This window comes from Palaemon carinicauda, chromosome 31 (assembly GCF_036898095.1).
Source record: "Palaemon carinicauda isolate YSFRI2023 chromosome 31, ASM3689809v2, whole genome shotgun sequence".
NCBI lineage: Eukaryota > Metazoa > Arthropoda > Malacostraca > Decapoda > Palaemonidae > Palaemon > Palaemon carinicauda.
The window spans coordinates 74,617,475-74,642,365 of record NC_090755.1 but is presented as its reverse complement, the minus strand read 5'-3'; the positions used below and the strand labels follow the sequence as shown (position 1 = coordinate 74,642,365).

The 24,891-nt window shown below is 45.2% G+C and overlaps 1 protein-coding gene across 1 annotated transcript in view; it reads left to right on the top strand.

Annotated features, from left to right (window-relative positions):
- LOC137624795 (palmitoyltransferase ZDHHC23-B-like) overlaps nt 1–24,891 on the top strand; it is an 87,462-nt gene that overhangs the window by 14,286 nt on the left and 48,285 nt on the right. The window contains exon 2 of the mRNA XM_068355749.1: nt 7,736–7,842. Coding sequence (XP_068211850.1) covers nt 7,736–7,842 — 107 coding nt within the window. The remainder of the gene's footprint in view (nt 1–7,735; nt 7,843–24,891) is intronic.

Here is a 24,891-nt window from a genome sequence, read left to right as displayed (position 1 = left end):
AAAGAATTGTTTAATGTTAAAGATGATAAACACATGTTAAGATCATTTTCGTTTTTAATGGCTTGATAAAATGATTTTTATGAATAGAACTTACCTGGCCGTTATATATATATATAGCTATAGTCTCTGACTTTCGGCAGAATTTTTCAAAAATCACGGCAACCGACTTGTGGTGGTTGTGCGGTTAGGTGGTTAACAACCCTTACAGGGTGGTACTTGGAATCATTCCCGTTTTCTGTTCTTCAGATCATCTCTGCTGGCCGGATCGACAACACGTTGGTCCATCATTAGAGTTTTTGCTTTTGCTTTCGCTGTATCACTGTACCAGTCTGCTATTTGGTGAAGTACTCTAATTTGGGGATTTGGCAGTCGTGTATTGTTATTTCTGTGCTTTTTTGCTTATGATCATTATGAGTGATAAACTTCATTTCCGTGTGTGTGCGAATGAGGAGTGCAAGGTGAGGTTGCCGAAAATGTCGGTAGACCCTCACACTGTGTGTTTGGGTTGTAGGGGTTTTGAATGTGCACTTAATAACAGGTGCGAGGAATGTAAGATTTTGAATGAAAAGGATTGGTTGGCTATGAAGCGCCATGTGCGTAAACTAGAGCTCGATAGAGTTAGGAGAGCTTTTAGGTCTACAGTAAATCTAAGTCTGTTAGCAAACTTAGTGTTGATTTATCCTTTGAACCATTAATTGATTCCTCTTTGGAAGTTGATCCTTCCCCTGAGATAGTAACTCCTGCCCCCTCTACAGGATCCGTATCTGCGGATGACCCTCGGTACGCCAGGATGGCTGCCGAGTTGAAGGCCATTAAAGAGCATCTTGCGGCCTTAAAAGGTAAGCCCAGTGAAAGTGATATTTGTGCTTGTGAAAGTGCAGTGAAGGTGGCGACTGACCTAACCTGTCATTACCCTGGGTCTAGACCTCTACCAAGCTCCCAGGACCAAGGGAGAAGGTACGTCAACAACCGAAAGGGGGTGAGAGGTACGTACCCTCATTCAGCCATCTCCTCAGACAGTCCTGTGGCCAATTCCCAGGCTGCTCTTGACCACCACGGAAAAGGCGTGTCGGACGTGATGGTTTCTTCTCCGAATCAATCTCCCAGGCGCAAATGGAAATTTGAGGCGTCAAGACCTACGAAGAGGAGGTGGAACCACGAGGAACTATCTCGTTCTCACTCTCCCGGTTCTAGTAGCTATGAACCTTGTCCTTCAGAGGACGATTTAGACTCCGTGCCTCTGAAGAGGACAAAATCTAGGTCTGCTAGTCGAGATAGAGCAGCCGAAGATCCTTCTCCTTCCACGAGCATTATTCGTCAGCCCTCTCCTTCGGGACCGCAAAACCCAGTAGAAGTCGCTAAGTCTTTCATGTCAGTCATGCAGGAACAACTTTTTTTGTTGGTTCAAGCGTTTAGCCGCCTCACGCCCAGTCCGACAGACGTAAAGAAAACTCTTTGCCAATCAAGAAGTTAGCTTCTAAGAGGGAACGGAGTTCCTCTCCTAAGGAACTCTTGCACGCTTCTTCAAAGACACAACACCACTCTGCTTCCTCTTCTGCTCGGCGCCAGGACGATTTCCCCTCTCGCTCTCGGCGCCAGGATGATTTCCCCTGTCGCTCTCGGCGCCAGGACGATTTCCCCTCTTGCTCTCGGCGCCAGGACGATCTCCCCTCTCGCTCTCGGCGCCAGGACGATTTCCCCTCTCGCTCTCAGCGCCAGGACGATTTCCCCTCTCGCTCTCGGCGCCAGGACGATTTCCCCTCTCGCTCTCGGCACCAGGACGATTTCCCCTCTCGCTCTCGGCGCCAGGACGATACCGCCTCTCTCTCTCGATGCCAGGACGATGCCAGCATGCTTTCTGAGGACCAAACTTCCTCTCGTCGCCAGGACGATACCGCCTCTCGTTCTCGACGCCAGGACAATACCGCCTCTCGTTCTCGACGCCAGGACGACTCTGCCTCTCGCTCTCGGCGCCAGGACGATACCAGCCTGCTTCCCCAGGACGATAGCAGCTCTCGGCGCCAGGACGATACCAGCCTGCTTCCCCAGGACGATAGCAGCTCTCGGCGTAAGGACTCCTCCCCCTCTCACCGTCAGGTCGCTTCCTCTTACCGCACCAAGGACTCTTCTAGCGCTCCACGCCAGGACGACACCTACGCTCGGCGCCAGGACGCAAGCGGTTCTCGGGGTCAGGCTGCTTGCAGCCCTCTACTTCAGGACGAATCCTTCGATATGCCTTTGTCAGATTCTAGGGAGCCTCCTTCTCGAACAAGGGATGTTGTAGAGGTGGATCAGGATCTCGAGGAGGTCTCTGATGACGAAGACAAACCTGCTGACGCTGCTGGCGACTACAAGGTTCTCTCTCGCTCCCTCCTTGAACTTTATGGGGAGGAGTTCCAATCTGCTGCTCCGCGATCTCCTCAATCTCAATTTAGCAAGAAGAAGGCCAAGAAACAGTCGGCCTTCATCAAGGTGAAACTTTCCATTTCTGCATAGAAGGCGCTTGCGAAAATTGATGATTGGATGAAAGAACGGAGGCAAGCGGTTAAGACTTCCTTCTCGTTTCCACCAGCTCATCTTGCTTCGAAGGCTGGCATGTGGTATGAGACTGGGGAACCTCTGGGTCTTGGAGTTCCTGCCACCTCTGGCATCATGGACTCGGCAAGAAGGCATGATCTCAACTTGGCCAAGGTTATGCGGTCGATATCGGAGCTGGATCACCTCGTCAAAGGCATTTTTAGAGCCTTTGAGGTTTTTAGCTTTTTGGACTGGTCTCTAGGGACTCTGCCCAGGAAGACTGAGGAGATGGAAGGAATTCAAGACCTAACCAGTATTATGTCCTGTATGGACAAGGCCCTTAGGGATGGGGCTAATGAGTTGGCTTCGCTGTTTGCAGCAGGAATCTTGAAGAGGGCCCTGCTTTGTTCTTTTGCTTCGAGATCTGTAACCGTTGCACAGAAGCCTGACCTTCTTTACGTCCCCCTGTCGCAACATCTTTTTCCTGAGGCCCTTGTGAGAGACATTAGGCTTTCTCTGGCCCAAAAGGCCACCCAAGACCTTGTATCACGTTCAGCTCGTAAGCCCTTGACAGCCGCTCCTTCGACTTCGAAGCGGGAGGAAAAGAAATTCCAGCAGCCCTTTCGAGGCACGACTACTTCAAGACCTGACTTTAGAGGAAGAAGGCAAGAGTCAGGAGTAAGATCGAACAGAGGTTCGTTCAGAGCTCGCTCCAAAAATTGAAGTACAACTCCTCCAGACAACAATAGGCGCAAGACTGTCACGTTTTTGGCAGTCTTGGAAGAGAAGAGGGGTGGACACCTGGTCCCTCTCAGTTATCAAGGAAGGATATAAGATCACCCTTCTGAAGAAGCCTCCTCTCTCAGATACTCCGCTAGCCTTAGTAGTGCAGTACACAGATCCGGGGAAACAGAAGGCTCTCCTGGATCTAGTCGACCAAATTCTGGACAAGGGAGCGATAAAACCGGTTCAGGATCTATCCTCCTCAGGCTTTTACAATCGCCTGTTTCTAGTGCCCAAGAACTCGGGTGGATGGAGATCTGTCCTGCATGTCAGCTCTCTGAACGTCTTCGTGGAGAAGACGAAGTCCTCCATGGAGACGACTCAGTCTGTGCTGGCATCAGTATGTCCAGGGGACTGGATGGTGTCTCTCAATTTGCAGGACGCGTATTTTCACGTCCCCATCCATCCGACTTCAAGGAAGTACCTGAGATTTGTAATCCAGGGCAAGCGCTTCCAGTTCAGAGCGCTTTGCTTCGGTCTCAGCACGGCTTCTCAAGTCTTCACCAGGATATTGGCGAATGTGGCAGGCTGGCTGCATCAAGAGGGGATAAGGGTATCTTTTTATCTGGACGATTGGCTGATACGTTCACGATCGAAGGAGAAATGTCTGGAGGATCTACGAAAGACTTTTATGATGGCTCAAGATTTAGGCCTGGTCATCAACAGGGAGAAGTCTCAGACCAAGCCGAATCAGACTATTCTCTATTTGGGGATAGTTCTGAATTCAGTTCTTTTTCGGGCTTCTCCCTCTCAGGAAAGACAGACCAAGTGTCTTGAGAAGGTCCGAAGTTTCCTGGACAAGAAGAGGTGCTCAGCGAAGGAGTGGATGAGTTTACTGGGAACTCTCTCCTCACTCGAGCAGTTTGTCTCACTGGGGAGACTCCACCTAAGGCCTCTACAGCACTTTCTTTCAAAGATGTGGAACAGAAAGACACAGGAAGACTCCTTTTCCTTCCCTATTCCAGCAGAGGTCAAGGATCATCTGAAGTGGTGGCTGGATCCAGCCTTGTTGGGGGAAGGGATCTCCCTGTACAAGAAGAACCCAGAACTAGTGTTGTTTTCAGACGCGTCAGAGTCAGGTTGGGGAGCAACACTAGGAAGCAAGGAGGTCTCAGGCTCTTGGGAAGAAAATCAGTTGGGATGGCACATCAACAACAAGGAGCTGATGGCCATTCTTCTAGGGCTAAAGGCCTTCAAAGACTCGGTGTCAGGGAAGATTGTGGAGGTCAACTCAGACAACACCACAGCTCTTGCGTACATCAGGAAGCAAGGGGGGACTCACTCTCTTTCTCTGTTCGAAACAGCAAGGGAGCTCCTTCTTTGGGCGAAGGAGAACAAGGTAGATCTGCTAACGAGATTTGTACAGAGACAGAGGAATGTGAGGGCAGACATGCTCAGCAGGAAAGGGCAGGTTCTTCCCACAGAATGGACCCTCAACCAACAGGTCTGTCAGAGTTTCTGGAGGCTGTGGGGGAGACCCTTAATAGACCTTTTTGCCTCCAGCTTGAACAAGAGGATCCCCAACTATTGCTCCCTAGTTCCGGACAAGGAGGCAATAGCGGTGGACCCCTTTTTGATGGATTGGACGGGGATGGACACATATGCCTTTCCCCCGTTCAAGATCATCAATCTGGTCGTCAGGAAATTCGCCCTCCTCGATTCGGGATGAATGATCCTGGTAGCTCCATTCTGGCCAACAAGAGAATGGTTTACGGAAGTGGTAGACATGCTGATGAACTTCCCAAGAAGCATTCCTGCAAGTCCAAAGCTGCTCAGACAACCCCACTTCGAGAGGTATCATCAAAACCCCTCGCTCTCAAACTGACTGCCTTCAGACTATTGAGAAGCTTGTCAGAGCGAGAGGATTTTCGGCGCAAGCTGCGAAAGCTATCACCAGAGCGAGGAGGGTCTCTTCACAGAGAGTCTACCAATCCAAGTGGGAGACTTTTAGAGCTTGGTGTAGGAAGCACAAGATTTCCTCATCCACTACCTCTTTGAGCCAGATTGCTGATTTTTTGTTATACCTCAGGCAGGACGCTAAGCTGGCAGTGTCCACAATCAAAGGGTACAGAAGCATGCTCTCTACAGTCTGTCGACATAGAGGCTTAGATTTGTCTCACGATAATGACTTGCAAGACCTCGTGAAGTCTTTTGAGACAACCAAACAGGTTCAGTTAAAGCCCCCTTCTTGGAACCTTGATGTGATTCTTAAATTTATTTGAACCCATCTCACAAGCTTCTCTTAGAGAGGTTACGAAGAAAACCCTCTTCCTTATGGCCCTAGCCACAGCTAAAAGGGTCAGTGAGGTCCATGCAATTGAAAAACAGGTAGGCTTCAATCAGAATGGACCGGTTTGTGCCTTAAGAATGGATTTCCTCGCCAAGAACGAGAACCCTTCAAAGTCCTGGCCAAGGACTTTTGAGGTTCCTAACCTTACTAACCTAGTGGGTCAAGAGCAAGAGAGGCTCCTCTGTCCAGTTAGAGCCCTCAAAGCTTACTTGTCTCACACTAAGAATGTGAGAGGCTCTTCTAGCTCCTTGTGGTGCTCAGTGAAAGATCCGCAAAAGCCCCTTTCAAAGAACGCTTTGTCTTTTTTCCTGAGGGAAGTTATAAGAGAAGCGCATCTCTTGTGTGAGGAAGAGCACTTCGGCCTTTTAAAAGTGCAGGCTCACGAAGTGAGAGTCATTGCGACTTCGCTTGCTTATCGCAAGAACATGTCGGTCAGACAAATTATGGATGCAACGTTCTGGAGAAGTAACTCTGTGTTCGCCTCTCATTACCTCAGAGAGGTGAGAGTGGATTATGAGAAATGCTATACCTTGGGCCCATACGTAGCTACGGCTTCTGTATTAGGCAAAGGAGTTACTACTACTACCTCCCCTCAACCTTAGTTTTTGTATGCCTGTGTGTGGGTTGGTGTTTTTAATGGTTATCTGAGGACGTCGACTTGTGGTACAGTCACCTCAGTCTAGATAGATGATTGATATCTATTCTGCAAAGGTTAGGTGGTTAGTTTTTGTAAGGTTGCAGTTTTTAATGTAAGGGTAGTAAGTAGTTCTGAAGTCTAGTCAGATTGTTGGTCTCACCCCGTTGATAGACTCGATTGAGTGGTTTCAGCATGGCAGGTCCCATCCTTGCTGACACTCCTAAGGGAAAGCGACTAAATAGGCAGGAACCTTTGAAATCAGCTATCTTAGCAGGTAAGGAATCATGGTGTTTTTTATCCTACAACTTTTTGTTGTTTCCCCAACGATGTTTACTGTCTATCACCCTCCTCCAAGTGTATAAATCAGTTACAGTATATATATATATATAACTGCCAGGTAAGTTCTATTAATAAAAATGGAGTTTTTATGATAAAACAAAGTTTTATGAATACTTACCTGGCAGTTATATATATATATTCTAAGGCCCACCCACCTCCCCTCAGGAGACAGGTCGGGCATAGATGATCTGAAGAACAGAAAAGGGGAATGATTCCAAGTACCACCCTGTAAGGGTTGTTAACCACCTAACCGCACAACCACCACAAGGCGGTTGCCGCAATTTTTAAAAAATTCTGCCGAAAGACAGAGACTATAGCTATATATATAACTGCCAGGTAAGTATTCATAAAACTTTGTTTTATCTTAAAAACTCCATTTTTGATGCATTTTAATTTTTTCATGTCAGAATGTTAGAAAATTTAGTGAATGATCATATGAAAAGTTGTAATAAATATACTGTACAAGAAATAATCATGTTGAATGGATATGTTTATGTGTATTTGTATGTGTGTATTTGCATACGCATACTCTGGCTAACACTAACATTACCTTATGAAACAAGGAAAAAATCATAGGCATATGTAAACAATATATATGAAAATTATTCATAATTGTATTCCACATATTTAAAGACTTCAATTTTATTTTATACATCCTTTTTAGATCCCTTTTCAGGTAGATTCGTTCATACGCTTAAATTTTACTGATTGCGTTTGGACAATTGTCACTTTCATCATTTGATATGTCACAATCACTGTCATTGTCAATGTTATAGTCACTAATATATGATAAGGAATCATTATTATCATCATCAAAGACCATTCTAATAAATAAAAAAAAAAAATAATGATAAAATGTGTCGTAAAGGAAAGACATTCTTACCGCTAACACATTCCATTTTATTGCATTTAAAACCATGTAATATCTGGCAACTCCTTCCTCCAGCTGCAAGCTAATTGGTTAAAGAATGTATCTACATCACTGAGCTAATCTCAGGAGGTCCAAGAGAGAATCCCATGAAATTTGAAAAATAAACCATCGCTAATATCGACGTCGTCCTTTGACAGCTCATAATATGTCTATAAAATCAAAGCATAGCACGTTTTGGGTTAAATCATGATTCTAAATTATAGTAGAGAATATTAATTTTTATTCCTTACAATCTTAGGATGACTCTGCACTGTGCTGCTGTGAATACATTAATGAAGATGGAGAACGATCCCATATTCTTGCTGCCTTTTGCAACTGTGAAGCTGCTGATGAAGCCTTTGATAGGTTTGTTTATCATTTTTTTTAATCATTGTAGAATTTGAAGTTCTCTTAACCTTTCACTAAATTGCATGCAATGTATTATGTCAAAGACTGAAATAGTTATCTTTATTTATTTCCTAGGTCATCATTAGCTACTTACTAGAAGCTGTTTGTTCCGTAACTGGAATACAAACCACGCTATTTAATAGGGGTATTACTTTCGGCGTAGCTGAAATGACGAGCCATTAATTTTTAACGAGGGTTTACTACCCACACTGCTAGTTAGCAGGGGTAGGGGAGGGTAGCTTACAGCCCCCTCCCTCACACACCTGTGCACACCTGTGCTTGAGCTCACTTTGCTCTCGGCTCGGATGGTGGTCGGCATGTCAGCTCTCATCCTCGCCGTCATTTGGCAGCCATTTAATTGCTTTTGTCTTTTCTTTTTCTAGTTCTGTAAATGTGAAGTTGGCCTCTGCGATCATGCGCAGCCTGCCCTGGGTTTCCCGACCATCCCTGTGGAACATTCATGTTGGCGGTCGAGACTGATCCTCACGCTCTGTCCTTCTTGTAGGAGCCAACGGTGTGATAGCACCAACAAGTGTAGTGAGTGTAGGGAGTGGTCTACCTCCCAGTGGGTGGGAGAGGTTTTCACGATGACGGAAGAAGAAGTCCAAACAGGATTTTTTCCTTCGAAGGTTACTTCGAAAGGAGAAAAATCCAAGGCCTCTTCTTACATTGCCCAAACCTCCTCCGAAGCTCCCACTCGGTTGGTCGATCTCTTTCGAAAGACCGTCGAGTGGTAGCGTAGACCGATTTATTGTTAATCAACCTCGGGACTCGAGAGATGACGTTGCTTCCCCTAGCGAAGCAGCTCCACCTCTGGGGGAGGATATGTCACTAACCTCCCTTTTTCAGCTTTGGTCCTCCTTGGGGCTTACGGGTCGGCCCTCCAAGGAGGTTTTGCTTAACTTCATCCTATTGGTTGCCGCTGTCAAGCAATCGTCATCAACGTCAGAGGTTGATCCTTTGTCTCTTGTCGACATTGTGGTGTCAGAGGTATCCAATGCTGTATCGCCCATCACCTCTTCCACTCAAAACTGTACGGTAGCTGACGGCTTAGTTTCTCCTGTTCAACCTACGAGGGAGAAACTAAATCCATCGTCAGTCTCTCCTGCTAGTGTTTCTCCCCCTCGTGGGAGTTCACTTACAGAGACTCCTCTTCGGAGGACTGCAGAAGGTCAGCTTGCTGATCCAACGGCCCCCAGAGGGCGCATTCATCAAAAGGCTCGCCTTCCTCTTCGCCATAGAGGCCTTTCTTCACCTGTGGTGAGGAGGCGCCTCTTTGGTTCAACATCTTCGATGCAGTCCACCGCAGAGGAGCCTCGAGACCAATCATCCATCACTGCTCCTGCATTGGTCCTGGACCTTTCTGCAGATCGTTCGTGATCTCCTTCGGTGGAAAGTCGTCCTTTTAAAGGACACATCGACCTTCCATCCGACAGACCTGCCGTCGCCGTTTCTATGTGGGCCTAACAAGCTCCACCAAAGCACGCTGTTGCGCGCCAACAACATACGTGCTACGCGCCAACGAGACCTGACGAACGCTCCCTAGTAGCTCGTCAGGCCCCATCACTAAACCCTAACACAGGGCATCAAAGGCGTATGCGCCAACATGCGCATACGCTCCAACAGGAGCATAGTTCCATCACGTGCTACGCGCGCCCTCACACGCATATGCACTCACGTTCTCCTGCACGCCCTGCGCTTACGTGCCAACATTCTTCTACGCACCCGTGCCCGTGCCCAGCTGCGCGCCGACACTCAACTGCGCGCCATCAACCTCCTGCGCAATGGTGCTTTCCTGCGCGCCAGCGCTCTCCCACGCGCCAACAGTCTCCTGCCCGCACGCATACGCTCCCACGCGCCAACAGTCTCCTGCCCGCACGCATACGCTCCCAACATCCAACTCTCCTGCTCGCCATGCTGCGCATCATCATACGCACCAGGTAAAACCAGCGCGCCAACGATTTACTGAAAGCAGTACTTCTGGGAAGTCAGCAATGCTTGCTTCTCCCAAGCGCCAACCAGTACCAACGCACCAGCCTTCTCCTGCGCGCGCCCGCGCGCTAGGGATCTTTCTGCTGAGCACGCGCGCCCTACGGCCGGCATAGATGCGTGCAAATTCTCTCCCGCGCGCGAGTTCCGATAGTCTCTCGCGCGTGAGCCATTATTCTCCCTCGCGCGAGCCTCAATATCCTCCCGCGTGCGAGACTATTGAACGATGTATGGCAAGGTCGCCATCGCCTCTTTCCCTCCCCGCAAGTGCATACCACCGCGCATTGTGGGAGAAGGGAAACATCCAGAGGGGTCCAGGATCCCAAAGCCACCACAGGCGAACCCACCAATGATGGTGACTCCTCCCAGCGATCCTTCAATACCTGTCCCTTCAAAGGGTATGTCTGACAGCACGTCTGTCAGCCAACAGCCCTGGTTCGGTGCAATGATCAGATCCGTAACTCAGGCTTTCAAGCCTGTCTTCTCTGAATTGGGAAGAACCATGACTTTTTCTACCCCTTTGAAGAGAAAAAGAGGAGTTCCAGATGCGGTCACTTCCCCAAGGGCGAAACTGACTCCACGCAGACCTTCGAGGCAGATTCCTTCTTTTCCTCAGACTGCCTCTCCTTCCCTTTTGGATGAAGATTTCCCGTCCCCAAGGGAATCACGCGAAGAGAGACTTTCCCCCATTGCACCAATGGGGGAAACCTCTCCTCGCTCCGAGGGATCTACCCAGTCGGGGATTGAAAGGAACATGCCACCCTCGTCAATGTTGGAGTCCTACATCCTTCCCAGGAAGGAATCTAAGGACTCCAAAACATTGCCGAACTCCTCTACTAGGACTAGGATGGAGCCAGGTAGCCACTCAGGGAATGTCCGCGACTCTCCCCAAGAAGAGCCTTTGGGGATAGAAGGAGACTTCACTGCAAGTCCTACATTAGGAGGAGACCAGCAAGAGTCAGAACATGCGTTTTGGCAAGTTCTGACTATAGTGCGGGCTCTCAATGGGTTTTCCGACCCAGAGATCCCTCCTCGAGAGGGCAAGGACACGGTCATGGACCTTGTCTTTGGTACTCAGAAACCCTCCAATACTGCCCTGGTCTCAGGGGGTTAAGAGTACCAGGGACAAGATCTCACAACAGCTCTCTGAGATGTCCTCCTCTGCTCCTCCCACCTCCTCGCGTACAGCAGAGGAGGTACTTCGAGATCCTGGAGGAGCCTTCTTTAGCTCTTCCTCTTCACCACTCACTGGAAGAGCTAACCAGGGGAGTCCCTCTTGAGAGACTCTCCAACCGGCAGGTCTCATTCTCGGGAGCCGAGATCCTCAACCAGGAGAAAGTTGTGAAGTGTGCTAGTAGCTGAGAGATTCCATCAGAAGGTCCCTAGCGCTGAGATCAATAGGCTCAGACATTTCTCCCTAGAAGGATCCGTCTTGTTCGAGCGTAAGGATGTGGAATAAGCCGTTGAGAGGTGGAGGAAGTCTCACTAAGACTCGCTCCTTCATAGGGCTTTAACATCCAAGCCCTATAAGCCTCCAGCACCATAGCAGTTCCGTCCAGTCAAGACCACTACGACGACAACAGCAGGGAAGACCTTGGTGTCTAAGCCCTTCCCTGTCAAAGAAAGGAAAGGCAAAAAGTCCTCCGGGGAGGCAAGAATCCTAGAGGGAGCAGCCGAGGCCGCAAACACTAGGATAGGCAATCCCCCTGCATTTCCACCAGTGGGGGGATGCCTACAAAGTTGCTCAAACAGGTGGAAGCAACTCGGGGCCGATTCCTGGACAATCTCTGTGATCAGTCTAGGATATCGCGTCCCGTCCATAACATCTCTACCTCTCCTGACGACGAATCCAGTGTCATTGAACTCCCTTGCCATGGGATCGACAAGGGGGCAAGCCCTTTGGGCAGAAGTCCAGACCCTGTTGAAGAAGGGCGCTCTCCTAGAGGTCCTCAACGGATCCCAAGGCTTCTTCAGTCATCGACCTCTCAGCTCTGAACAAGTTTGTCAAACAAACTCCGTTCAGCATGGAGACGGCAGACACGATTAGACTTGCAGTAAGACCGCAAGACTTCATGTGCACACTGGAACTAATGGACGCATACTTCCAGATCCCAGTCCATCCGTCTTCAAGGAAGTACTTAAGATTCAGCCTAGGCAACAGAAAGTACCAGTTCAAAGTGCTGTGCTTCGGTCTCTCCACAGCACCACAAGTCTTCACCAATGTGTTCACCCTAGTATCATCTTGGGCACACAGGATTGGCATCCGTCTCCTCCGTTATCTGGACGATTAGTTAATCCTAGCAGACTCGGTGTCAACCCTTCGTCAACACCGAGACAAACTTCTGAGACTTTGCCAAGATCTGGGGATCATGGTAAATCTCGAGAAGTCTTCACTGCTTCCCACTCAAAGACTGGTATACCTAGGCATGATTATAGACACCACTCTCCACAAAGCCTTCCCATCAGACGACAGGATAGCAAGGCTGAGGAAGGTCGCAAGACCTTTTTTCAGACGAGAAGAACTTCCAGCCCAATTGTGGTTACGTCTCCTCGGTCACCTTTCATCGCTGGCTCGTCTAGTTCCCAATGGTCGCCTCAGGATGAGATCCCTCCAGTGGCGACTCAAGTCCCGGTGGAATCTAGCGTACGACTCCCCGGACATCCAGATCCCCATGGGACCTGCGGAACTGACGGATCTCCAGTGGTGGGTGGCAGACGAGAACCTACGAAAGGGAGTGGATCTTCTTGTCCTCCCCCCGGATTTGATGCTGTTTTCGGACACTTCAAAAAAAAGGGTGAGGGGCCCATGTGCTGCACCACACGACCTCAGGCCTCTGGTCAGTCAGAAAAGTACCTCCACATAAATCTCTTAGAGATGAAGGCCGTCTTTCTAGCCTTTCAACAGTTCTAACAGTACCCGACAAGTCACTCGGTGGTGGTGATGAGCGACAACACCACAATAGTGGCCTACATCAACAAACAAGGAGGTACTTTTTCGCAGCAACTATCCCATCTATCAGTAGAGATACTGAGATGGGCCAAAATCCACTCGATACCACCATCGGCACGCTTCATTCCGGGCAAAAGGAATGTGGTCGCTGACAACCTGTGCAGAGCATCTCAGATAGTGAGTACCGAGTGGTCTTTGGATCATCTAGTAGCCAACAAAGTCCTGACTTTGTGGGGTTCTCCGACAGTGGTCCTCTTCGCAACGGCCCTGAACTTCAGGCTCCCGCCGTACTGTTCCCCAGTCCCAGACCCCAAGCCTCTCTGGCAAGATGCTTACCAACAACGGTGGGACAACAACAACGTTTACGCCTTTTCCCTGTTCTGTCTGAGGAGGAGGGTACTCAACAAGACCAGATCATCAGTCAATCTTTCAATGACTCTCATAGCTCCGCTATGGCATCACACATCCTGGTTCCCGGACCTTCTGCAACTCCTAACGGAGCCACCAAGAGAACTCCCTCCATTACACAATCTACTCAAACAACCACATGCCAACATCTTCCACAAAGCCGTAGGTTTACTACGGCTTCACGCCTGGAGACTATAAAGCATCTACTCTATGAGAGAGGATTTTCGCAACTTTCTGGACACCTGCGAAAGTCTTCAGCAGCAGTCTACCAGGCAAAGTGGAAAGTCTTTTGTGGTTGGTGTCGTGGAAGGGGTATCTCTCCACTCGATGCCACTATTCCAAAAATAGCGGAGTTCCTCGTGTATTTGTGTGAAGAGATGCGCCTTTCAGTCTCGGCAGTAAAAGGCTATCACTCAGCCTTGAGTCTCGCCTTCAGGCTGAAAGGAATGGACATTTCTTCATCGCTAGAACTTTCTCTACTCATACATAGTTATGAACTTACCTGCCCTCAGTCGGAAGTGAGACCTCCCCCATGGAACGTGGTTCGAGTACTCAGGTCTCTTAAGAGACCTCCCTATGAACCATTATGTCAGGCATCAGATCGCCACCTTACCTGGAAGACGGTGTTCTTGCTAGCTTTGGCCTCGGCCAAGCGAGTCAGTGAACTACATGGTCTCTCGTTTGACATTGCCCATTCAAGGGGATGGGGAGAGGTAACGTTCAGCTTCGTCCCTGAGTTTATTGCTAAGACTCAGAATCCAGGAGTAGCGGATCCTCGATTCAACTCCTTCTGGATTTCTAGTCTCCGTAGTGTAACAGATGACCCAGACCATCTCTTACTATGCCCAGTAAGGAGCTTGAGGCTGTACGTCAAAAGAACAACCGCAGCCCGTCCTCGTGTGCCAGCACTATTCGTCAGCACCGGAAGGATTAAGACGAGGGTCACCAAGAACACCATCACTGCATGGATTCGCAGTGTCATTGACCTGGCACAAAATCCAGACCCTCCTCTGTTACGCCACCCAAGAGTGTTACATTAGTTACCCCTATCAATTGTGCCTCACGCACGTTTTCTGTAATTTTTGTTATCAAGTGCGCCTCACGCACGTTTTCTGTAATGTTTTGTTTTGGTAAGCGTCACTGTGCAACTGTGTGTCTGGCAGAAGTTAGCCCGGCAGCTTTGTATCCTTTCTCAAAATAAATCGTATTTTACAGTGACTTTAAGTGTCTGTATGATACCCAATTGATACCATGGATTAACATGGTAGCAGAGCGTGTGATGAACTAATTCAAGCGAATGATCAGGTAATAGTAATGAAAAAATCTTGCCCTTAATTGGCGTCATCTCCCATCAGCACTGGTTTGTTTACATGCGATATCCTGTTTGGACTTATAATTCGGTGTGAACGACGCAAGATTTAATCAACATGTCTTCGAAGTTACGTGATCCGCCTAAATATTCAAGTGATAAAAGTTATGATATATGGAGTCAGGAACTTGCAGCATGGGAAATAATAAGCAATGTGGCGAAAAAGGACAGAGCCATCGCAGTGGCGCTCTCGTTGCCCAATGAAAGTGAGATTCGGTACAAAATCTTTAATTAAATAAAAATTAATGAATTAAATACGCAAGATGGCATGAACAAATTGTATGAGTATTTGGATAAGTGGTGTAAAAAGGATGAACTATCAGGTGCTTACAAAGGCTGGAGAAAATTTATTAAGTATGAGAAAAATAAAGAGGATTCTATGGAAAAATATATGAATGAATTTGATAAAAGAGCAAAAGTATTGAATAAATTCAAGATTGAAATCCCAAAGTGTATATTAGCTCTCATTTTACTAGACAATGCAGCATTGGATACACAACAAAAACAGATAGTGTTAACGGCGGTGTCATTTGAAAAACCAGTAGAAATGAACGATAATATGAAAGAGGCTCTAATAAAATTTTTTGAGAGCCAAGAATGTTTTTCCATGGTAGATAAAAATGAGACCTCGGTTTCCAAATCTGATGCTGCAGTGGCAATAAAGGTGGAAAATGTGGAAATTGCATTAGTAGCCGAGGAAGCTTATCTCTCGGGTCATGGAAGGTATAGATGGAATGACAATAGACGTACAGTAATCGCTACCTTAGAGGTCGTAGTCGAGGTAGAAGTAATTGGAGGAACAGTGAACATCAAGATTTTGTTAGAAAGTGCTATGTATGTGGCTCAACTTTACATCTAGCAGCATCATGCCCTCATAATATATATGTTAATCAAAATGAAGGGAAGAAAGAGGATAAAAATGAGGGAAATAAAGAAGTTCACTATAGAAATTTTTACAAGTAATACTTCTGGGAATACATTAATTGAATCATTTAACTATGGAGTGTTAGATTCAGCGTGCAGCTCAACAGTATGCGGAATAGACTGGTACCGCACATTTCTGGATTCATTGGACCATAAAGAATTACAAGAAGTAGAGGAAGAAGAAAGTAATACGAAATTCAAGTTTGGTGATGGACAGATTTATAAATCATTAAAAAGGGTCATTTTGCCTGTTACAATTGCTGGCATCAAGACGAGAATTGGAGTTGAGGTAGTAGAATGCGCAATTCCTCTGTTGATAAGCAAAACTACATTAAGTAGCTGTAATGCTGTTATCAACTTCAAAACTGATATGGCACAAATTCTTGGAAGGGTAATAAAACTAGATAAAACTACTACTGGCCACTATAAAATTCCATTGCTTGATAAAACAAAAGTGAAAATTGAGACAGTTGCTTTCACCATATTTGGAGGTGAAAAAGAAAAAAAGTAAAAAATGAGGAAGATTCATCAACAATTTGGTCATCCTAGTTATGAGAGATTGAGGAAGTTGTTGATTGATGGTGGTATAACTGATCAAGATTGTTTTAAATATGGACAGGAAATATCAAATGAATATGAAGTATGCATAAAGTTTAAAAGAACACCACCTAGACCAGTAGTAGGTTTTAATCTTGGAAAAGAATTTAATGATGTAGCACTTGATTTAAAGGAGTGGAAAAAAGGTGAAATATACCTATTACATATGATTGATATGGCTGCTCGATTTTCGAAAACAGGCCTAATAAAAAGTAAAGACCCTCAGGGGGTTGTTGACAAAATTATGGAGATTTGGATAGGAACAGGATTAGGTGCTCCATCGAAGTACTTGTGTGATAATGGCGGTGAGTTCGCCAACTCAGTGTTCTTAGATTTATGTGAGTATTTGAACATTCAGGTCCTTCACACAGCAGCCGAAAGTCCTTTCAGTAATGGGTTATGTGAACGGAATCACTGTGTTATTGATGAAATGATAAAGAAAATGATGAGTGAAGATCCAAAGATGAAGTTAGAAACAGCAGTAGTATGGGCTGTCAATGCTAATAACAGCCTCCAAATGATAGACGGCTATAGTCCATTTCAACTTGTGTTCGGACGCAATCCCAGGTTGCCATGTGCCATGAATGACACATTGCCAGCGTTGGAAGGCACAACATCAAGCGAAACTGTCGCCAAACATCTTAATGCGGCACACAGCGCACGAAAAGCATTTATTACTGCTGAAACATCGGAGAAGATTCGGCGGGCTTTAAGACATCAAACAAGAGCATCCAGAAAAGAGTTCAACAACGGAGATTTGATATATTTCAAAAGAGATGATAATGCTGAATGGAGAGGACCTGCTACAGTAATTGGTAAGGATGGCAAAACTGTCATATTGAAATATAGTTCATATTTAGTAAAAGCTCATGAAACAAGAGTTCAACATGCTCCTTATGATTTTAGTAAAGATTCATCAGATTTGAAAAATGAAAAGAGTAAATATGAAGAACAAAGCAACAATAAACTAACCAGTATCGACATTGTAACTCAAAGAGAAACTGAAGATCAAAATCAAACTAATAATGAAGAATTTATCAAAGAGCTTCCTAACAAAGTAATTCGTTCGGACACAGACATACCGAAAGTTGGTCATGCGATTAAGATAAAATTGAACGGTAAAGATGAATGGAAAAATGCAGTTGTTCAGAGTTGGGCAGGAAAAGCTACAGGTCAATATTGTAATTGGAGGAATTTGATGTTTGATGATGGTACAAGTATGGCAATAGATTGAAACAATGATGTAGAAGATTATTGCCATGTTGAGGAGGCCAATCAAAATGACATAATGAATGAATCAACGAATGATCAAATTTCGATAGATGTCAAGCCAAAGAAAGAGAACAAAAAGGAACACAAACTTGAAAGTATTGAAAAAAAAAGAAGCAAAAGAGAAAGAATTAGAAAATTGGAAAAACTTGAATGTTTACAAAGAGGTGAAAGATGAAGGACTGAGATTCCTATCAGTGAGATGGGTTTTGACAGAGAAGCAAGCAGGAGATGGGTCAAAGCAAATGAAGGCAAGGCTAGTAGCAAGGGAGTTCGAGGAAGAAGAGCAATTACAGTCAGATTCACCTACAGTTTCTAAAGAAATTCTGAGAACATTAATGGTAATTGTAACATCCAAAGGATGGAACATTAATTCAATTGATATAAAAGCCGCGTTTTTACAGAGCACAGAGTCCAATAGAGAAGTGTTCATTAAACCTCCCAAAGAAGCAAAGTGTGAAGATGACACACTGTGGAAATTGAACAAGTGTGTGTATGGACTTACAGATGCAGCACGTAACTGGTATTTGACTATGCGAACATTCCTATTACAAATAGGGTGCACTCAGGTGAAAACCGACCCTTCTGCTTTCTACTGGTTTTATGAAGGTGAACTTGAAGGTGTATTTGTCATGCACGTGGATGACTTTATGTGGGGAGGAACGGAAAGATTCAAGAACATGGTTATTAACAAAATTCATCAAAAGTTTAATGTTGGACAGAAATCACAAAATATTTTCAAGTACATTGGATGGGATGTTACTGAAAACAAAAATGGAATCATTGTAGATCAAAAAAGATATAGTCAGTCAATTTCCCCTATAGAAATCAATTCAGAGAGGGCACTAAATAAAAGTTCAAAATGCAATAAGGATGAAATAGAAAATCTCAGAAGTATTGTCGGACAACTTGGATGGTTGAGCACAAACACTCGTCCTGATATCTCTTATGAAGTATTAGAACTGAATTGCAGTATGACAAATCCTAGAGTTGAACACTTATTGCAAGCAAACAAGTGCCTCAGAAAGGCGACCACATTCGAGAGTTCTATTTCTTTCCGAAACTGGGTGACTTAAAGAAGTGCAGACTTTTTGTTTACAGTGACGCCTCTCATGGTAACCTTCCTGATGGTGCCAGCAGCGCAGCTGGTTTCATAGTTTTTCTTGCTGGAGAAAAAAACAAGAGCTGTCCTTTGCATTGGGAATCCAAGAAAATTAAACGAGTCGTCAAGAGCACTTTGGCTGCAGAGACACTATCAGCCACAGAGGCAGTCGATACTGCATTTTATATTGGAAATGTTTTATCTCAAGTTATCTTCAATTCGGCTAAGAACTTAATCCCAATTCAATTGATCGTAGACAATCACTCATTATATGATAATGTTTATTCCACGAAAAATGTATCTGAGAAACGGTTGAGGATTGACATGGCAGTTCTGAAAGAAATGATTCATGAAGGAGAACTTCAAATAAAATGGATGGAATCACAGTATCAATTAGCTGATATTCTTACCAAAAAGGGGGTTAATCCCTACAACCTTATGAAAGTGTTTGAAATTGAAACATTGTAATTATTTCATGAAATTCATATCCTATAATTTGTATTCTTCAACAAACGTCACTTTTTTATTTTTTTCTTAAAAGTAAGGGGAATCTGTTACATTAGTTACCCCTATCAAGTGCTCCTCACGCACGTTTTCTGTAATGTTTTGTTTTGGTAAGCGTCACTGTGCAACTGTGTGTCTGGCAGAAGTTAGCCCGGCGGCTTTGTATCCTTTCTCAAAATAGAAAGTATTTTACAGTGACTTTAGGTGTCTGTATGATACCCAATTGATACCACGGATTAACACAGAGCACATGATGTCAGGGGCATAACTACGTCTCTGGCCTTTAAAAGAAATTTTTCAGTGACGCAGGTTCTTCAAGCTGGGGTATGGAAACGTCAAACAACGTTCGCATCCCACTACCTGCAAGACGTGACCCACAGGAAACTCGATACATTCTCTATCGGTCCTGTGGTGGCTGCACAACAGCTGGTTTAAAACCTCAAGCTCCTTATTGGACAAGTAGCAGAAGGTTGAGGGCATTGTTACCAGTTTTAGTCTGCATGAATGAAAAGGTTTGACTGGCCCTTATTCTTTTCTTCATCATCCCCTCTCTTGGGGAAAGCAGCATCCTGGGTTCTCTGCATAGCTGACCTCAAACTACTGCAGGTAAACCATGCTCCCTTGTGTTCTTAGTGTTAAGATTAAGACTGTTACGTCCCCATACCCTGACGAGGTGGTATTGGGAAAGTCCTAGTCTACAAGTTTCCCTCTAAAGAACTTCAGAACAACTTTCTAGGATGAGTCACACTTCTTCATACCTTCACACACAGCTTGTGTAGGCCGCAGACCTTGCGTAGCAAGGTTTTAGCAACGTGCAGGGACTCCTTATTTCTTCGGTGCTTACACACTCAAATAAGGAGCCTCTGGGCAAAGCCAAAAGCCAGACTGGCTGGGACATCCACCCTTCCTAATGGGTGAGTCACCCCTATTAAATAGCGTGGTCTGGATTCCAGTTACGGAACAAATGACAAATTTGTAGATATCCGGTAATTTGTATTTTTCCTAACTATACAAACCTTAGCTATTTAAGCAAACTTACCTCTTGGTAAGGGTAGAAGAGACTCTTTAGCTATGGTAAGCAGCTCTTCTAGGAGAAGGACACTCCAAAATCAAACCACTGTTCTCTAGTCTTGGGTAGTGCCATAGCCTCTGTACCATGGCCTTTCACTGTCTTGGGTTAGAGTTCTCTTGCTTGAGGGTACACTCGAGCACACTCTCCTATCTTATTTCTCTTCCTCTTGTTTTGTTAAAGTTTTTATAGTTTATATAGGAGATATTTATTGTTGTTACTCTTCTTAGAATATTTTATTTTCCTTTTTTCCTTTCCGCACTGAGCTATTTTCCCTGTTGGAGCCCCTGGGCTTATAGCATACTGCTTTTCCAACTAGGGTTGTAGCTTAGTAAGTAATAATAATAATAATAATAATAATAATAATACCCTCCCCTACCCCCGTTAACTAGCGGTGTGGGTAGTAAACCCTCGTTAAAAATTAATGGCTCGTCATTTCAGCTACGCCGAAAGTAATACCCCTATTAAATAGCTAAGGTTTGTATAGTTAGGAAAAATACAAATTATATACGAATTTGTCATATCTACTATAGACTTCATTTGTTACTGAACATAATACAAACCATCGACCATTAATAGGTTAATGTCCGCAGGGCATAACAACGATTAAAATAGCCCCAACATATCCCTACGTGTCATAAGAGACAACTAAAAGGGACAGGATGAGGGTACTGTGAACTCCCTCTCTTTTATTTTAATTCCTGAGAGATATCAAAGAAGAGGAGCTTTGGAAAGAGTGACCGCTCCCCGCACTCTAGTTTTAGGGTATCTGAATATGCATTGATGTAGTACGATAGAGAGTAAAAGATGGGAGATTGTAAGTATGTTTTGGAATAGAAGGATGAATGTATTGGCCTTGCATGAGACAAAGATTAAAGGGAAGGGGTGAAGTGATGTTTGTTGAAGTGGCAGGTAGAATGTCTGGGATTGAAAGGGGAGGAGCAAGAGAGGGTGTGGCTTTATTGCTGAGTGAATGGATGACTAATAAAGTAGTGTAAAGGAAGGAGATATCATGTAGGTTAATGTTGGTAAGGGTCAGGTTGGTTAGGGAATGTTGGGCTTTTGTTAGTGCATATGAGCCAGGTTGTGAAAAAATGAAGAAAAGTGAAATGAATTCTAGAATGAATTAACTAGGTGTGTAGAAGGAATTATGTAGTTATGATGGGTGACTTAAATGCCAGAGTTGGTGATGAAGAGGTAGGTGTCATTGGGAAGTGTGGTGTACTAGATGAAAATGAGAGTGGTTAGAGACTGGTAGATATGTGTGTTGAACAAAAGCTGGTGATAATTGATAGTTTTTCAAGAAGCGAGATAATAACAAGTATACTTTGGTAAGAGTGGCAAATGAACATGATCAATTCGAGTGCTCCTCGGACACGCTTACAATCGGCTAAATCAAGATCACCCTGATGTAGCGATGAGAGTGCTTGGTAGTATAAGAGTGACTGCATGCATGGTAGGGATGGCAAGTACTCGGAACATATTTTCTTGGGAGAACGACTGTAGTACATTCTTGCTTTGGACACGAGGCAAGAGACTATGTTTCGGCAACGTTCCATTTCCCGAGAATAATTTTTGGTACCGTATGTGGTGCACTCACTCTTCCATTACTTTTGGGTCACAGAACGAGAGATCAGCAAACATAATTGTTGGGTTAGGTGATGTTTGGTCTTTTTGGAATGTTCTGGTTGTGTTCTCTCCCAGCAAGATAGTTTCCTCTGCATAGATTTGTGGTAGGAGCAGTACTGCACTATAACCAACCCAAAGTAAGGAAGGTTTTAGTACAAGATAAAGATCTTACGCTCTTGCTCAAGTGATCTGCCCTAAGCTACACTGAGCACATGATCATTGCTGGTCAAGAAGGAGGCACCCATTTTCACTTTCCTACCTCTGTATGCTTCAGTGATAACTTTGGTTAGGATACCTCTTTGGGGCGATACGGCTTCCTGGTGCTTGGTTCTCATGAGAAAGGGCACTTGTACTAGCTCCTGGTGCACTGTTTCCATGAGAACAGTCATATGCTCTAACTTCCTGTGTTTGGTTCCTGCAAGAAAGAGCATACGCTCCAGCAACTTTGGCTCACCCGCTACTGGTGCTTGGTTCTTACAAAGACGAGCACAGGTATGACCCGTAAGAATACTTTAAAGGCCTCCTGCTTCCTTTTCTCCTTGAACATTCATTTGTTCTCTCGTTCTTCAAAGGGTCGGAAATAGTGAGGGCCTATCTGAACAGAAGGAAGAAATCACCAAAGCACAGGACAACCAAATGGCTCAAGTCTCACGAGACATCCACTGATCCCTCCGCATGTTTTCAGGAGATGAGAAGTACCATACCAAGCTTATCTCTGGAAGGAGTTATGGTACTAGGTATGGGAGCTCAAGCTCATTCTACCTCCACTATATCTCTTACAAGACCTAGAATGAGCACTACAGGTCAAGATGTTACCATCCACTATTGTCCCTCTACTGTTTTGGGATGTTCCCAAGACACTTTGGTGACTCCATAGCTACTGTCTATCGATTCAGCAATGACAATGATAATAAAAGGATCCAATGAGCAAGAAGTGGCCTGAGACGGGTCTCCTGGCTTCTGGTGGAGAAGTTAACACAAGCATGGAGACCGGTGATCGAACTCTCTCCTCTGAACGAGTTTGTTCTACAGTCTCCGTTCAAGATGGAAGTGTATGCAGAACTTCTTACTTGGCGAGACCTGTAGGACACATATTTTCAGATGCCCTTCCCTTGATCAAACAGAAAGTGCTTATGCTTCGTCAGTGGAGTGATGCATCAGTTCAAAGTCTTGGGCTTCAAAGTATCCACCTTTCCACTGGTGTTCACTAGGATGGTCACACTAATCTTAGCCTGGGCCCATTTAATCGTAATTTACCTCCTGAGATATCTCAACGGTTGGATGATCCTATTCCTTACAGAAAGACGGTATTCCAGGAACGAGACAGACTTCTAACCTTTTGCTACAGTCTGTGAATTGTTGTAAATTGGAAGAATCCTTGTCTCAATACCAAGAGAAAGACAGAGTACCTGGGGATGTTTATAGACATGGTAGCAGCGGTAATCTTTCCGAATCGTATCAACAAACTTGCGGAGGTTGCATGATAACCGTTTTTTACAATTCAATCATTTACAGGTATGTCAGTGGCATCATCTTCTAGGACATATTTCATCATCGTGGAAACTCATTCCTTACAGGGGTCTTCACCAGTGATAGCTACAGGGGTGCCTAAAGCATCACTGGCCAGCCGTCACCGACCCTCCTGACTAGTTGGTAATGGTGAATACAGCAATGGGGGAGATTCTTAAGGGGTGGTTGGTTGATGGAAACTCCATCAAGGAAGTTTTTGTCAACTCCCCTCCTTTAAAGATGCTGCTGTTCACAGATGCTCGAAGGAGGGGTGGGGACACACACCTAAGGGATGACATTGCCTCAGGACTCTCCAACGAAGAGGTCTGCAATGCAATCTCCTGAAAATACGAGCTGCCCTTTTAGCTCTGCAAGCTTTCCAACAGAGTTTGGTAGAGCACTCAGTAAAGTTGATGAGAACATGACCTGAATCCAGATCCTCACCAAACATGTCGACTCACGATGTCAGGGGCATAACTATGCTCCTGGCACCTCGTAGTAACGGGGGATGTTGAGGAAGGAGAAGACTAATTGGTAAGGGACCTCTGATAGTGGTTTTAACCCGCCCCAGTTAATATACCGACGCCCTATAAGGGTGAGCAAGCTGGGTATATTCCTGGCATTCCATGCAACTTTTTTCTCTGGTATATTTAGCAGTATTTATACCTTAAAAATGGTGCTATAAGGAGCATTTCACTGGGCGACACAGGTCCCTAGCCCAGAAATAGGTTTTCCCATCGTCAAAATCCCTTTTTTAAAATAAATTGCCTTGTCGAATGTACATCACGGATAGAAGAAAAGAGGCTACCCAGGCATAAGCCTATGAAAGACAGGCTTAACCTTGCACTCTGTGCAAACGCCAGTGGGGATTGTAAGTTGAAACCCCTGCTGGTGTATCTCTCCGATACTCCTCGAGTCTTCAAGGCCCACAAAGTGATTAAAGAGAGTCTTCAAGTGTTGTGGAGGGCTAATGCAAAGCCTGGGTAACAAGACACTTGTTTACCGACTGGGTAAATGTTTGTTTCGGCCCAACGGAAAAAATATTTGGAAGAGAAGCGTCTCCCTCTGATATGCCTGCTGGTGTTGGACAATGCCCCTGCTCACCCTCCTGACCTTGAGAAAATCCTAGCACAGTATTCATTCATCAAGGTTCTCTATTTTCCATCTAACACCACCCCTCTCCTCCAGCCCATGGACCAGCAAGTGATTTCAAACTTTAAAAAACTCTACACCCTTCGTCAATTTTGGAAGGAGCATTTCGATATTGTGATATGTCTCAAAATCATCAATCAAACTTTCACGAAGGCCAAGTTTAGACAAACCTGGTGCTCAATCTGAGGTTGCCGAGATCGTTACACTTTGGACGAACGTGGATTTGGAAGATGATGAGGCCGACATCAACAAGCTTATCGAGGAGCACCAAGAGGAACTTACTGTACTACAGATGACCTAAAGGAGTTGGAGGCCATGCAACTGAACAAAGTTCTGAAACAGTTCCCTATCAGTGAGGGGGAGGAGGATGACCCACTGACAACCGTAGAAATTAAGTACAGTAGGGTCTAGCTGGCTACTATAAAATGGTGGTTCTTGTAGAAAAGAGACACCCAGAAAAAGTGATCACAGGTCGTTCGCTTGAATATGTAAATGACGTTTGCTTGAGTCATTTCAGGAAAATTTTAAGAAGCAAG